General features: G+C 37.0%; 1 protein-coding gene across 3 annotated transcripts in view; it reads right to left on the reverse strand.

The window, feature by feature from the left end:
• The window catches only part of DPP10 (dipeptidyl peptidase like 10), a 543,420-nt gene that overhangs the window by 224,557 nt on the left and 301,025 nt on the right, over positions 1-17,838 (reverse strand). For all 3 annotated transcript variants that reach the window (XM_074594714.1, XM_074594712.1, XM_074594713.1), the window contains exons 2-3: positions 7,921-8,035; positions 1,456-1,551 (exon numbers count right to left, since the gene is read on the reverse strand). In XM_074594714.1, coding sequence (XP_074450815.1) covers positions 1,456-1,551; positions 7,921-8,035 — 211 coding nt within the window. The remainder of the gene's footprint in view (positions 1-1,455; positions 1,552-7,920; positions 8,036-17,838) is intronic.

Below are 17,838 nucleotides of genomic sequence, written 5' to 3' on the forward strand. Positions count from 1 at the left end.
TTTCTTCCATTATGCACTGGCCCGCTCTTAGCGACCACTTTAATTGACAATATTGGATCTGTAGTAACTTCATTTGATAATAAGGAGCAGTATTTTTCAAAGGCAGTTGCTTTGTGCACTTAACAGATAAAAACAAATGAATCAAAAACTACTTCAGGATTTAATTAGCCAAACAGTCTTAACTGGGAAAAAGTTTTCTGCCAAACACAAGAAACTGTTCCTCTTGTCAACAGTATGGTTCTGGCATTACCCAGTACCAGAGTTTTTGGCACTGACTGCAGACAGAAACCAGTCCAAAGAAGAAACTAAGGGCATTTCAGCAACTGTACGGTCACTGGAATAGCTGGGGAAAAGGAGTGGCAGGAAACTAAATTGAGCCTCCCCTCTCTTACCCCTAAACTACTGGACAACAAATAACTCAACACCAGAGCTGGTCCTGGAAAAAAAAGACTTAACCACACTTTTCTCCCTCCTTCACCTTTTTTTGAAAATGCACTTACCTTTGTTACACCCATTTCATTCTTCAGAGTATAACATAAAGCAACAATTCAATTCAACCTTATAACTTCCTACAAATTAAAACTAGTTCTAGTTACTACTGAACACCGACATTGATCAGTATAATTGAATCATTATTTCCTGTGCGAAGTTCTTCTGAATTCACATACACACTCGCCAGGCTTTCAAACTCTTACTTTCCACAGAGCACTCCTTAACAATACTCTATTTGGCACAAAGCCTATTGTTATTCCTTTGATTATAACACCTGGAGTAATACAAAGATCTGACTATAATGACACAAAACAGATGGTCGCTATTGTGTTACTTGTACGTTTCTTGCCAACGGAAAGAATGTGAGCAACTCAAGTGATCAAGAGAAAAGGAGTTCAATCGGTTGAAAAAAAGAGTTCAAATTTGTTTTCTTTTACACATTAAAACTGCATAATTCTTTGGGAATCTGCATACCATTTGTAAATAATTTAATGAAGTAGAACATTAAATACGATTTGTAGACATCAGAAAATGACTAAGAGCTGTACAAGTATATTGAAATATTTAAGAATCCATTCCAGATGTGAAAAGTCAGAACCACTTCTAATCCCAAAGTTCAGATATTAATAGAACAATTTAATTTTCTGAATTTATCTTTTTTGTGACTGCATAAACAAGACCCAGGTCTTCAAAATAATTCTAGATCACTGCTTCCAACCGATTCAGTAGCATAAACAGAAAATTTTAGTGGGTTTGTACTAGACAGAGCTTTAAAATTAGAAAGCCACTTCAAAAATTAATGAAACAGACATGATGCCGAACTACAAGGAAAACTGGGACACTAGCCAATTTCAAGAGGGTCTGAAATTTTAACTGATTCTTCCTCAGTGCCTAGATAGTGATATCATTCAATATTCAAAATTATTACCTAGTTTCAAATTACGTGAGAAATTATACACTTACCATTAATCCATTTGGCTTCTGGATTATGAACTATGAACTCTTTTCTGAAGAGATCTTCCAAGGACAATCTGGTTTCTGATGAATTTGCAAGTTCATCTAAAATAAATATAACAGGATCATTTTAGATAGTAATCAAAAACAATATTTTCAATGTAGTTTGCAAACCATTGGAATTACAGAACAGGAATACATAGTTCAAAGGTCCTGTCAAAATCAACAACAATACCTTGCTCTCATTTTTTTTCACTACAAGAAGACATTTCTTTTTTCTTCAGTAAAGCTTCGGAAAACATCACATTGGTATCTTACGGACAGGACAACAGAACAATGTAGTGTTTGGCTATTTATTATACTGGGGCCATAGTGGGAAAGCTCCTTCTTCCCACAGCCCTACACCTCAAGAAAAGTCTGATTACAAACCAATACAAAAATTTCCTGACAGACAAAGGATGTAGGCCATATTGATCACCTCAGACAGACAGAATCTAAGCAAATACTCCTGTAAGTAAATTTAGAACAAATTTCACCTATTCTACAAATTAAAATCTTTTAAAAAAAAATAATTATATGCATATTTTATAGTCTGTGCTTGCTCTCCACTGATAAGCAAAACATAACATTTGGCTAACAGCCTTTTTTTTTTCCCCAAACATGATAGATCCCAGGAATATTGTGCTTCTGAACATTAGCCAACATTGATTTTCAAAACAAAAAAATAAGTTGCCAATTCCTAAAATCATCTCCATGCTTCAGAAAAGAAAAAAAAAAGCTCTGCTAAATTCTACTTTTATTGTGCTGTAGTTTAAATAAATAATAAGTAGCAGAGACACAATACTGAACTAACACACTAAGACGTGAAATCAGAGGTACTGTTAAAGCAAAAGTTTTGCTGTCAGAACACATAGTTTCCGATGAATATTCACTGATAGCAGCTATGCACTTCTCCTAACTGCTTTAGGCTATTTAGGAGAACAGCACCTGCCAAAAGCTGTGTTATACATTGCCTGTGCATGAGCATAAATAAGCACCTACGCACTTCCTATACAATGAACCAGACAGATGCCCAGTCAGGTCTTTTAATCCTTTTATCATTATTGGGCATCTATTTGCCATAGATTACTACAGTATTTCTCTGCTCTTTCTTTCCAATGTGTCAGGCATCCACCTTCTCTACGAGAGGATCTTTTTGTTAGTCAGATTTTATCCTTACAGTTTGCCGATATTAAACAGCATCCCTGATGACAGCCAATTGGAAAAGAATATTTAGAATCACAGCAGACAAGGTGAAATCTTGTTATCTTTATGCCAGCCCAATACGTTACCAGCACATTTTTAATACAGAAATGTGCTTTAAAGAGGTCGTATCCTGTAATACATTTCAGATGAAAATGTGGCCCCTTCACAATGAATAAAGTCAATCATAGTTTCATTGTTGGTCTTTATTTAGCCAAATTTCTCAACTAGAGGCCTAGCTGAAAGCTTACTGCAATCAACAATAATATGATTTTTGTTGCCTTTAAATGTCAGCACTGACTGCTGCAGTCGCTTCCGTTAGTATTAATAAGGTGAATCCTTGCTGAGAATGAATCCTTGCTGAGAGAAACTCCTTTTTAATGCACATCATAAATTTACAATAGACACAAGGCCATCAGAGTTGCTCACTCCACGGCGATGCTGCATTTTGCACACGCCTCCCTCCCAGGTGTCAGCAGGGTCCCGGTAAGCATTTACTGACCGTAATCAACTCTTCTTGCACTTAATGTCTTGTAAGCCTAAGCATGCAGAGTTGTTCGAATCCTCTCTCGTAAAACAAACATTCTAATCCTTGAATAAGCTTTTTGCCCTCTTCCTATCTTCCAGGGACCAAAATAGCCTCTTTGGGTTTTTTTTAAGTCTCCAAGTCCAGAAGAGGACACAATATTCAACTTGCAGTCTTACCAGAGCTTTACAGCAGAGTAACATTCTCTCTCTTGATTTACACCTAATCCCTCTGTTTACACATCATGGGACCTTGTTAGCTCTCGCTCCTGCCACACATTGAGTTTTTATCTTCAAAGTAAGCACATGTGGTTATATATGCTCAACTCAGCTCCACAAATACATTCCCTGTCTTCAAAACACTACTTCTAACTTAACAGCATCAAATACTGGGCTCTTCATATGCCTGTTTTGCCCTTTCTCCACAACCTCGCTGACTATCTACCCTCAACAAGCTGTTTTCCATCACCTATTTTGATTCAACACACCCTTGTCCTGATGCTGGTTTTGATCCCGAAAGGATTCCCCTTCTAACTTTTCTTCACTCTGTTTCTATTTATTGTGACCCCTTATATCCTGCCACTGAGCCAACTATCAATCAAGCTCTCACAAGCTGCTATGTTGCCAAAAATTGTGTTACCCAAGACACTTTAGTTTTCACAGATTATTTTTTTATTAACTGCTTTAATAAAAATCACTAAAACAATACATCAGCTGTGTACAGACAGGCTATTAGAGAAGAAAGGTACACTGGCTTTTCTTTCTGTCTTTTATCTAATTCACATGCCTGCCAAGTAATCTCTATATAAACTGGATTTTAAAGTAACTTTTTAAATTCATGTTAGCATTTCTAAGCTGAAAAAACCACCATCTTCAAGCAACTTTACTAGATGTTTGAAAAGTAATTTTTTTTCTAATGCTAAGTCATTACCATACTAGAGCCTTGTTCATAATCTCTGACACTAGCTTTCTACTCTGTCAATATCTCATACTGTATAATTTTTAAGAAAAATGTTGATTTGACATCAAAGACTCAAAAATAGTAATTTAAATTTCTAAAATGCTTAGTTTATACATACCAAGAGAAATTGCACAAGACGTGAACTTTCAAAACACTATACTAGGTTAATCTTTCTTGAGCACAAACACAAATTAGTATGTAGTTCACAAAATACCTGCTTTATTTTAAAAACTGCCTTTTTCCTCTTTATGTTTATTACCACATTACCAAATAGCCAACTATCTCTTTTTCATTTTCGCTTTAAATTATTGAATTACTCCTTGAAGGAATCATATTTCAAATGTTCTCACACTATTTCCCATGTATTTCTACATTTTGGTCTGAAATTACATATATTTGGTACAGGAAATGAACACAGATTACAGACAATACAAACAAAATTAAATGTTAAAAACGGTATGGCTACTTTTTAATGATATATCAAACTAACAACAGTTCAATAACTGGTATGTATTTATTCAAAAGCACAAACCTGTTTGTGTTTACTAAACTAGAAGACTGCAAAAGTAGAAATTAATAGCCTCATTACTTTTCATGACTTTATAGGATATTCTTTTTGCAGGTTAGTAGTGAAAAGTAGTCTAAACACCTCATAAAAATTACCTTCTAACTTAGCAAATAAAACTAATAATGATGTAGTATAGTATTTTATTAATGCAAACTCCTTCCTGAATGTTCTGCGGGAAAAAAAATTAACACTAGAAATTAGGATAAAGGCTTGATGTTAAATGCAGTCTGAAAAGTGGAAAAACACCACTAGTAAACTGTGTGCAACCTAACGGGTATAGCTGTAATTGGCAATTACTATAATTAATATTATGTTTGCATGAAAAAGGAAAAACAACTTGCCAGAAAATAGTCCGATATCAAAACTTGTTTGCCTATTTAGAGCATTTACAGGGGTCCTACACAGCATTGAACAGAAACCTGAATCTTCTGGTAATGACTCTCCACTTCAGCCAAAATAATTTTTATTTTGCTTTCTATTCATTTAAGAGTAGCATGAGTGAAGGCGTGTAGGGGTTGGTCCCAACCCTGTTCTAAAGAGAGTATTTATGTATTGGACATAATCCAAACTGATCCTCTTCCTAGAGCTTGATTTTACTCAAAACAATTTCAAAAAAGCATTTTCTGTCAGTTTGGCTGCCCTAAATTGTTCCCTACAGGAATTTTTCTGCAAAGCTGTCTCTTTTTTTTTTTTTTTTCCTTCAGCAAGAGATAGCAAAGCAAACTCTGAGTTTATGAGTAGAGTTCATAAACTCTACTCTGCCACTTGCTCAACAGTAATTACCATAGAACGGCATGTATGGTTTAAATGCTATCATCAATATCTCAGTAAAAGAGTCCCACATAAAGTATTCAAGTCTGCCACACCTTCAGAAACTGTAAGTTAACATGAAGGTAGAACTACTGTCATTCCCAAAATTAACATCAGCCTGAAGCGTTGTGGCAAAACACCTGTACAAGGGTGGTAACATCTGTATAACTCCTAGGCTGTTCTTAGGTGATTTTTCATATAAAAGCTTTAAGCTGCCAGTACTTCCAATTGAGTTCTTTCCAGTTTTGAAACACAGATCAACAGTTGATGAGATACGTCTTGATGATGAGACGTTGATGAGAGAGGACAAAATTCTCACTACTGCACTAAACTTCTTAATTCAAATCTATTATATTTTATGAGGAGAATTTGCAAAGCCAGGTGTTTATAGTAACAGATCGCTGGCACCTTAGAACCTGAGCACCTTGCAATAGCCAGACCTGTGAAAGTGTCTCCAAGTTTTTCCTCCCCTCGAATTCTAGATATCCCAAAGGGATCTTACATATATTCAAGACCAGATAACTTTAGCTACAGTGCTTAGTACCTGCCAGCAAACCAGATGAGCAGCATAATATTTTCTTCAAAAAACATATTAATTAATCATGACAGTGAAGGAGGAACAGCACCGATTAGGAACAAAATAGGGAAAGTAGCTAGCTGTCCTACAACATACTTCCAAAGCTTGCTTTGGTAAGCATTTCCAACCTGCAAGAAATCCCAGTTTTCCAGACCTAGATCATTTTGGGAAAAAGGTTTTTATTTATATCAAGCTCTATGGTCTCTATGGGATATCTTAGAGCATCTGAGCTGACAGAACTAGTTTTCACTCGCATGACTTGAACTGAAATGTAGGTCCCAGCTTACATCAAGTTTTCAAGCAAGCTCTCTGGATTTTGAAACAGCCTCAGAGATGTAATTCACTGAGCTTTTTTAACATATTTTTTAAAAAAATAACATTTCCCTAGGTTGTTTATTCTTTTTTCCACAAGTGCCTTCAAAGACTTCAATTTAGGTTTTTACATTAATAATTCTATATAGATATAAGAGCCAGAACTGATGTTTATTATAGTGAATTCCAGGTAACACTTTTGAGATTTTACGAGCCTTAAACAAAACCTTTCTCTCCTTGAAAAGAAAACCAGTCTTCTGTCTTACCGCGTACCAAGATAAACCACCATTTGCCCTCAATGTCTGTTTTTTATTATTCCCTGAAGAAAATCCTATACACTGAGACTACAGCAGCACAACTTTGCTTTTATTTTTCTCAAAATGTTCTAAGTGAAATAAGCAAACAGTAGTTTTTTATCATTCCTTGGATAGCACCATGAATACGTAGTAAACATTTATACAAATCAGAGGAAGGAGAATAGTTCGTTGTATTCCTACCTACTCTCCCCAGCTGTCTTGTTCCCTCTGACAAGAAAAGCTTTTGACCCTCTTCCATCCAGTCTCACCACCTTTCTTTCAAGCAGCAGCAGTCTACTACTGTACTTGCTCATGCACAGACCCACGCAGCTTCCCTTGATGATTTCATCCGTGGCCAAATTGTCTGGAACCATTATTTAACTAAAAAGCATTTCATTAACCTTTTTGTTTACACGAACTGGGCACTTGCATGGCAGAACATTTGCAAACCAATATTTATCATCTAGGCGTGCCATCCAAATCAGGTATTTTACACTATAAATTTAAATCTGACAAAAAGAATTCAAAGATATTTTTTCCTTTAAAACCTGTACAGTTTCCTTCTCTTAGGCTCCTAGACATAGTTAAATGGTTGCTGCCCCAGCAGTAAAAAGAAAATCTTTAGCAAAATAATTCAGATCAAATTAGAACACAAAAAAAAATAATTAAGCATAATTATTTTATATGTTCAACTGCTTTTGTTGTCTACTACTTCCCTCCCCCCCCCTTTTTTTTTGTAACTGAACCATTAAGTAATTTCCCCTCTCTTTGTTTTTGAGTGAAAGGGAAGAAGTTTGTGCATGTGCATGTACATATGAAAGATGCATGCTTCTTGTTCAGTGAGAAGTTTCATTCTCAGTATTAGTCTTGCAAGACATACAGCTTTCTCTTAGCTCATCTGTGAATCTGAAATTACATGACTGACAAAACCTTAAAGTCAGCTCACAGCTGCTGAGGCTAATGAGAATTTCTTGTAACAATCCTAAGGACCTACTGCCAAAGCCAAACGTTTCTGCTCCCCAAGGCCTCCACTAACTCTGGAGTCCCTACAGGCACCAAATTTATTGTTGCCAGAAGATAAAAATGCTTAAGGGCAAACGATACTTTAACATTTATATGTCATTTTAATGACTGCATTATGAATCATACACCTTCAGAAAGATAAAATAAAGAAGTAGGTTACCTGGGGTTAAAAGAATGACAGACATAGTGATGAGTGAACAAACAACTAGAATCACCAGCAGCGCAATAGCAATTCCCTTCCAGTTCCTCTGCGGAGGGCTGTTACTTCCAAGTTCCTACAGGAATGGAAAAAAATGAAATAAAAGGAAGAGACCATGTTTCATAATCATATACTTCTAGAACTATTAGCAATAGGAACATTGCTCTGTGAATACTCATAATCACAGCATGGGAGGTGATCATGATCCCTCCCCTCTCAATAGTACACACAGTCATCCAAAGGTGTGTAACTCTCAAGCTTTTTTAATAGATATCTTTCTTTTTTTAAATATATATATGTAATTTCATACCCCTAAGTGACAATCAAATGAGCTTATACAAGCTGTCCAAAATACAACTGGTGTTCAAATGTGCTGAACATAAACTCCAGGACAATATCAACTAGCAGTTTATAAGATAATTACGGAAATGAAATGTAGCAATTTACTGTAATTCCACCTAACCTGGTATGGACCATAAAGGTTTAAATACACATCCTTTTTAATGTACACTATTAAACTTATTTGTAATAGAAAACATTTACAAAACTGCCTGAGGCTCCAAGTATTCCATCCGAAACTACACAACTCTTCTCTATACAGTAGTTCCATTGTAAACTGCTCCCCTATTACTCATAAAAAAACAACAGTAGCTTACAACAAACGTTAAATGAATGCTTCTGTAACTACTAGTACACTTAAAACTACATTCTTTGTGGTTACATGTTTAACCCCTATTAACTCCAGCCAGATGCCCTTCAGGTTTGTCAGTTGTAGCAATGCATTACCTGTGTTCACGGTACAGTTTGAGTCCAAACAACATGTAAACATCTAACAATAGAATGACAATAATAGTATGACAATTGCTTCATACAATCCTAACCCTCTCTCACAGAAAACAATATTTTTTCTGTCTCTAGCAGGCATGCTTGAATGTTTCTTTGCCACAATTACCCATGCCTTTACTATCTCAAATTAAATTACTGTGGTAAGACTCTGTGAAAAGAAACCTGGGAAAAACTTCTGAGAAGATCTCCCTTCAGGCTGCTTACAAAGTTATGTTACATTACACATGTGTTTCATGGCCTGCACAAACTTCCACTAAGCTCCAACTAAATGCCAGGTGGGGTAAAAAATATGGGGTTTAGCCCACACTTGCCCTGGAAAACAATACCACGTAAAAGCCTCTCCTCAGGACCTGCTGCCAGCACAGCCCTGCAAGGCTGCCGCTCCGCTGAATGCACGGGGAGTGACTGCCACAAAACACGAGAGATTACTTGGAGTCTCTCCTATTTGATTTGCGATCCTGGGTTTCTTAATCTTGCAGGTGCACAGGAAGGATATTCTTTTATCTTTCACCTCTCAGCTGGACAAAAGGGCAGAGGGATGGGGGCAACTCAGCCATCTCATTCTGTGGGGAGGACTATGGCACAGGAAGGCACCTCCTGCTATATTTTATAAGCTTCCAAAGGCATATAAATACTTTTTCACATACATATTAATTCATTTTCATTTTCTGAATTATAAATGAGTGAGAAATAAGGATGTTTTCACAACAGAAACTGACAAGGTTCTTGTGCCTACTTGGTTGTTGTACCCACCTCACCGCCATACACCACCCACAACAGCACCTCTAATGACACTAACAGGGTCTAATTATTTTTTTTCATCTGTTCATTTCTACCTGTAAAAGAGAGTTTCTCTCCTGGGTCTCATTTCCAGGAGAGGAATTCCCCTACACAGTCTCTAAGCAATCTCACAGGGGAAGTCTCACGGGAGCCCTCAGCCCATCGCAGCTCCCAGCGAGGAGCCCCCTGCCACCCCGACATGGCTGCCACCCATGGGGCCCCATCCTCCTCACTGGCCTGGGCCTGGCTGAGCTTGCTCCTCTTAAGAGATTGGTAGCCTCACCAGAGAAAAAAAGCAGCCATTCTGTCTCCTCAGCGTAAACACTACACCACAGCTGGTCTTCACGGGATCAGCTCCCTCACCTGACAGGCATTCGCTGTCCCCTCCCCACAGCTGAAGCCAACTCAGGCCTAGTAGTAAATGGCTGCCAGACAGCCTGGGCTGCTCTCAGCTCTTCCCTCCTGGTGGCTGTAACAGTAATCATACTCCTTTATTATTACACAAATATCCTGTTTGGTGTTGATACATTATCTGCCTTGAATAGCAGATAATGGATGCTGTTCAATTATGGCACACTGAAGGAAATTATTGGGGACATTTGCAGCACAGTGTTAGCGGGTGTACCCCTCAGACTGTGCGGCTTTCCTGGGGATCGCCATGCAGGAGAAGGCTCATTACCATAACCAACAACACATCTTTGATGACTGCATTTTTTTTTTTAACTAAAGTTCAGTACTCCTGTCTTCCACAGGCAGGGGGTAAAAACAGTGTAAGTAGGAGCTCCTGGCATCCATCTCCTTTCCCCATTCCATTGCCTGTTTCCCAACCCTTGTAAACCTGCCTGCTCCTCTTGCTTTCTTTGGCTCCTTCCGATTCACTCCCACCTCATTAAATACTAATTACCACAGCAACTTCCTGACTAGCCTTAAAGTTGGTTGATCTTCCAGGCCTCCATGATGGCTTCACAAGCCCCTTTGGTGTTCCTAGGATATGAGGATTGCATTGTTCACTCCTTTCTGGACGGTCCTGGCCATGCTGATGTGGCAAAGATAGCCAGCCTTTTCACAGGAATACCGAACTTTTATGTCCTGCATGTAAACTCAGATCTAAGCTATTATTTTAATGTTAATAGCACAGCCTAGAAAATATGAATATATTCAAAACGTAACAGTATAAGCCTTATTCTTTACAAGAATTTTCCAATTGTAACAACAGAAGAACTAGTAGCTTATACCGACAAGCGGCGGTGAAAAAACAGTAGTTACCCTCAGAGAATCATGAAACCCTATTCCAAAGGATTCACTTAAAACGACTGAAGCTGGGCAACTTGATGAATATTTTCTGTACCAAAGCCTCTAAAAAAATGTACCAAGTCCCCATTATTCAGGAGGTTTTTCTCTGCAGACATGAGTATTGTTCAGTTTCTAAAAATAGAGCTCCATTTTAAATACTTATGCACGTTTTTGCAAGGAGAGTATCAAATGTATGAATCTAGTATTGAACATACAAAGCTTACTGATACCCACAGTAAGAAAGAAGGGGGCTTCCAGCTAGTTGAAAGTCTTGGGAGACTGGCATAAAAAGGACTTATTTCTGACTAAGAACAAAGTACTTGGTTTTAAAAATTTGGTAAAATTTATGAGTTGCTCCAAATCATTAGATTAGAAATCATTAAAAAGTCATGAGGATGTTTTGATATTGAGTGGCAACATTGTGGTAAGAAATTTGTGAAGTTAATGTACACTAACAGAAAAGATTTAATGATATATTAGAAAAAATACTATAATAAGGTTAATTCATAGTACAACTAGTATCATGCACATCTCAAATCAACTTTCTTGATGTTAACCCATGCAACTCTTGGACTATCATCTACAAAGTTTTAAAATAGAGTAAGCTGCTGTTCTTCAACAATAAAATATTTTTAGCCTTGCACTGCTTTTCAAAATGGTCATAAGCAAAAGGCAGTAAAACAGATTTTTAGACCATGTATCATTGGCAAGACAGAAGCTGTCACTTTTGAGTATGACAAGAACATAGAGGCATTCAAGAGGAAACATCAGAGAGCCACACAATGAAAAGCTTTTGACATCATATAGTTTCCCCATAACTAACTGCTAACTGGCACATAACAACAATGAACAGGCAAATGGAGATTTAAGGATCTAATCTTCTAAATAGGCTCTTCTGTTAAAGCAGTTTGAAAAAATATCAACTTTTGAAGATGGTGTTTTATATATAATACTATCTGTAATATTAATATAGATTTTACAATCTAACTCTAATGAATCAGAAAATGGCTGCTCAAAGCATAATACAATTGCAAGTATTCTCATTATTTAAAGTACCTTTTTCACAAACCGTTTAATTGTACTGTTGCCAAAAACAATCCTTAAGTAATATATATTTCTGAATGTAATTTATGATTGAGTAATATCTTACTAACACACAGCAACAAAGAGAAAAAGCCACATACCCATACATACCCAACAAACTGTACACCAGTGTTACACAATGTGATACTTTTGGCCTATTCCTGCCAAATGCTAAAGACCTCATTTTACCATGAGCTTTTAATCACTACCATCATACGTGAACTCAACGTACGCAACTGAAGGGAGGTTCTAGACTAAGAGCCTGACCTTTCTGCTCTGTGATTGTCTCCATTTAATCTCTGCTGAAAAGACCCCTAAAAAAAAAGCTGTAACTTGCTGTCAGACTGGTTTTACAAAAACAGGTATTACAGAGCTTGCAAATAGTGTAATTAAGTGATCACAGAAAAATTTTGCAATAGTAACCAAAAAAAAAGGCTAAAACAAAAATCTGCAGAGATGTGAGAGGGACGACAGGCTGAGGTTGTCGAAGGACAGCATGAGTCATTTCAACCCTTCAGCATCCCTCTATGCTAAATCCCACTCGCCACTGTAAAATGAGATATTTCAGAGGGAAATGCTGAAAAACTATATCCAGCAAATACACAAAGCAAATATAAATCAAATACACTGAAGCATTTTTCTCTCTCCTTTTCTAGGCTGATTTCTAAATATATACTCCCTCTCCAAACACAATTTACTGACTGATGATGAACTGATTCACTACAAGCATAAAAATCTTTTAAGTACTAGCAGGACATAGCTTTGAATTTCAAAATCTACAGCATGTAACCTCATCCAGCAGTTCTGAGTTGTTCTCTGTTTTTGGACGGAATACAGAGTCTGACATGGATGTTTCATATTGAAAAAAAAACCTACAAAATTACTTCCATAATGGCTGTGTTACACCTGAATGTAACAAGAAGATATAACCCAAGTTCCTATTACAATAGAAATAACAACATGAAACTAATTTACATTTGATTTATTTCATATAGAAATATTTTTTATGCCTTGACACAGAAATGCAAGTGCTTATAATTTAAGAGTGCTGTTTCTTTTTAAATAGTATTGGGAATATCGATTTGGGAAAAACAATCACTTAAATTAATAGATACGGTACCTTAAAAACAAATACCTCAAATATTTCTGTATTTTTACCTGAATAAACTTGCAATCTTTCTTGTAAGCACCATAACCAGAAAAAAAATCACAGCTTCCTTCCTAAAGCTTATTGAGTTGCACAGCTTTATTGTTAATCAATGAGGATAAAAAGCCTTTATGACATAATTTTTCTAGCAAGCATGTACAATTAAGGAGACAACAAAAGGTCAGCAAATATTTCCGTAAAATGCTACATTAATAAGTCAGGTTTTTGAATTATCTTAATAGCATTTTCCTGATTTCTTGGAAAACTATTTATGTAAACCACAGTACAATTTCTACAATGGAAATAATGACAGAAGCAGTAGGGAACTGCCAGGTACAAGCAGGCACACTGAAGGGCACTGGCTGAAGCCTCTGCCAGGCTTTTCCAGAAGGGGCAGGTTAGTTAAAATGCAGCATCCCCTTTGGGAGTAGAAACGAAAAACAAACTTAAGAGACACGTTAACCCTGAGAGCTGGAGTTTCGCTAAACTGCTTTTTCTCATAGAACTACCTGCCCGTGCTGCAATCGACCTTGCTGAGAAATGGTGCGATGACCCAAATATAGAAAATATGCATTTATCTACCAAAATTAAGAACAAGAATTCCACCAGTTTTAACAATTTCCACTGGGTGCGGCTGGATACTGCTCAAAGCTAAAGCGGAGATTCTGCCGTTATTTCTGCAGTCTGGAGTGAACTTTACCAGGTCGACATGCTCAATAGTACAAGCGTGCAGATGCACGTTGGTGTTTACCCCCAGCCTGTGGGTATTTGAAACAGGAAACCCAGCAGCACTGCGCTGCAGCAGCGGCTGGTGGTTGCCTGGTTTTGTGTTGGGGCACTAAGGGCAGACAAAGGATCTTTCTTAGAGGAGCCACAGGATGTAGCAGTTTCTGCCAGCAGAGCATCTTCTGAAGCCTTGAATGAATCGTCTTCTTTCTTTTGTCTTTGTTTATTATTATTATTTTTACTTAAACTCCTGTAGTGTCACCAGGACAAAGCCTACAGAGGAAAGCTCTAAGAAGAATCGCAATCTTCTCTTATTTTGGCAAGAATTTCAGGGGAAAAGCGCATTAGAGTAGGAAAAGTAAATGTAATTGCTTTGCAGTAGGAATGAGAATGAATCTTACTCTGTAGTTTAGATGTAATCACGACACTATCACTTATTGACTCCTCCAGAATCTACTTCATTAAACACTATGCATTTGCATTACCCAAACATGAAGAAAAGGTGATAAACGTAAAAAGACAAACAGCTTCAGGTTGTATCTCAGGTGTTTTAAAAGACGGACCCGGGATACTTATAATAAAAAGATTGCAGTCGTTCCAGAGTTCTTTATATAGCTCGTCCTGCAACTGATATTTAATATTACCTGCCTTGATTTTGCAGTGTACAATTTGCAGGAAAATTACCACAGGAAGTATTTAGAATTTGTGATGAAATGATTGCATCCATTCCTTCCCAGCTGTTTTTGAGTAATCCCATGGCCTGGATATCAAGAGAGACTAAAAGACAGATCCGCAAAGTAGCACAGGACAGTTATAATCCATTTGCATAAGTACCTATCGTTTTCATCCCTCATGCTCCCTTTACAATTTGCCGCATTATAAGATCCTATTGCACCAGTTCTTATCTGAATGATTATGGTCATACAATTACTTTCCCTGGTCAATATCTTTATTCATCAAAATGTTGGCGCTTCTTTTCAGAGTCATTGTAAAATGCCACTTTCACAGGAATGCACAACTCTCCGTCAGCTTTGTGGATAACGGGCATTTTAAAAAGAGAGCAGCTTGTTAGCAATTACCCTGCTTAGAACAGGTGCGGGATTTGGATATGGGAACCATCTGTCTTCATATTTTTATTTCTCTGGGCTGCACTGGTAAGAGAGACCCCTCCTTTTGCAGAGCCAAACTGAAAAAAAACCCCAGCCCAATCCAAAACAACTAAAACAAAACAAAACCCACCCTGTCTCAGTAAAAATGAACGAAAAGAATAAACATGCACACGTAAGTCATTCTGAAAAGTGTTAATCACCCACACTGGTTATGCATTTTCTTAACCTTGCAAAACATTTTTGCTTTTTTTCAGCATTGATCGTTTTTGTTCTAAGCAGAGATGTTTTTCTCCTGGACCTGCAAATGCCCATTCACAAACTGAATTTTGGTAAATTTTGGTATCTGGAAGAGCTTCATCAACATCCTCAGTTCTGACTGCTCAAAAAAAGGTCAGAAACATTTATGGAATCTATTTAATGCATTACGGCCAGCATTAAGAATACATTTCACATCTTCCATCTCATTTTGCGGTGTACTTTGTAACATTTGCTCAAACACAACGAGATAGCTATTACACTAGACAAACAAGTAAAAACTTAACTTCTAAAACATTCTACTGAAATCCCTGTTCAAGGTCTAATCACAGTAGATGAGTTTAAAGTTTTGGTCATTACTTATGCATGCAATAAATACAAATGCAGGGAGAAAAATGGGATCAGGACAACTGATCAAAACAGCATGGCACATGCACAAGTTAAAATTTGTGGCCATCCACTTTTTTTTATGAACACAAGAGTATTCACATTTGCAGCACAGAAAAGCAAGGGGGAAAAACCAAACTGTCATAGTGCACAATATTAAAAAAATAGGTAAAATGCAGGTGATGGAAAATACTGCCATAAGGACTGTTGAGTCGCTGGGGCAGAGGGAGATTTAGATAAAATAACAATGGATGACAAAACTGGTTCATATTTGAAATAAAAACCAGGCATGATGTAGAGACAAGCTACAGCAGGCCAGGGAATTCCTCTGGCTTTTGGGAGCTGAGTTGGATGTAACACACTTCTACCAAGTGGTGTAACGCCACGTAGAGTTGTTGCAGCATCAGAGGCAACTTCATTCAGACTCAGTATTTCGAAGTTGCTGTCCCTTTTCACCCTGCGTTCACAATCTTTTAGAGTTTGTTTCTAACAAAGTTGCAGGAGTAAAAATACCGTACTCTTTTTCCAGTCCAGCAGAAATACTTGGAGAATTAAGGAGAATAACGATGTTCTGGCCAGCTGTCAGTAAGTATCTTGAGACTCAAAAGTACTTATGTACATGGAGGCTACAGATAGCCACCTACAGGGGTTTCTGCAAGTTCCTAAGTAGAACAGCTACAGAACACCTGCTTTATTAAAGATGTCTATCTGCAACACTCACCCAATCTCCCCTGCAAACCTCACCTCTCAAAAGTCGGTTGTCAAGAGGTGTCACCCTTTTGAGGGTCTGAGGCTCGCTCCTAGCCCTGCTGTGACTCCAGATTACGTTCCCGGTGTCCTCATCAGACCAAAGCTCCAATATTCACACTGTGCTACATCTTCACTTCCTCACACAAGTCTCATCTTGAAGCTAATGAGATTTTTGCCTGAATATGAAAATCTATCTCTGTATCTTGAAGACTGCCTGCAAGATTACGCGGAAATCAAGCAAGCAGCTCATTTCCAGTGAGCCCATGCATCATTAGTATCTAGCGGAAATCAACAATTCATTTGCCATAATTGAAGATAATTCTTAATGTATTTTACTAAAACAAGTAATGCCAAGGACAGAAAAAGACGGCAAAGCAGCAGGCACAAACATGATTTTATCGCAGGTTACTATGATATAAAGGAAGGCGCCTATATGAATACTGGCAGAGTCATTTATGGCCAAAAAGGTATTTTTACAAATTCCTATTGATCCAAACTTTAATGAAACGTCACATATTTCTTCCATTCTTATTACATTGAAGAAAAATCACCCAATCAAGTAAAATAATTTATCTCAAAAAAAGGCATACAAAAATGGAGGAACACAGGCTATACATGATGCATACCTACAGATCTTTCTACAGATACAACAAAGTTGTTTGCTAGAATTTGTCCTTTTCATTACTCAGAAACTAAATTATACTTTGCCTGATTTTCTTTAAAAGAAAAAAGCTTTTAAATGTATTTTTATTTCTCAATATATTTACAAGGTCCTGTAACAGATGACTTTTAAACTGACATAGTCAATTTTGGCATTAATGAGTGGATTTTTTTGACAACATAACATTACACATCACTGAAGGTTAGAAAAACAGGAAAGGTTACCATACTGCAGTAACCTCACATAAGGCAAATTCAGGTTTATGCCACATAATTTTACAATTTAAATTGAATACAGTGCCCCTATATTTAGTGGAATAACACCAAGCATTGCACTGTAGCATAACTTTAAAGTAAGACAACTGTTAGATTAGAAGAACCAAAATCGCCTTTTGGAGTTTCTTATTGTTCAGGTACTTGTACACATGCTTCATTTTATGCCATTTAAGAGTCCTGGAGAATGGATTTGACACATTTTTATTTTTTTTTCTGGATCAGCATTATTAAATCAGGAGTTGTCAAAATATGGAACAAATTTGTAAAGGTTATTTTGCAAATTTACAGCAATATTTTTCTATTTGTTTTCAGATTTACACAGATTTACAGATTTACACAGTTACTTGCAAATAAAATAAGTAATTTAAATCCAAACGTGCCTTAATAAGCCTTTGTGTGCACATATATATGTACACATATACATGTATCACCGAATATATATACAGCTAAATATTATTCAGGGCAAAATTCCTATAAATAAATTAAAATGTAAATAAGCCAAAGAGTGTCAGTACCAGGAAAGGGAACACTGTAATCTCTCTGCGTTTGGGGGGATCTAAGGTAGCA

Source organism: Larus michahellis, chromosome 7 (assembly GCF_964199755.1).
Source record: "Larus michahellis chromosome 7, bLarMic1.1, whole genome shotgun sequence".
In the NCBI taxonomy this organism is placed as follows: Eukaryota; Metazoa; Chordata; class Aves; order Charadriiformes; family Laridae; genus Larus; species Larus michahellis.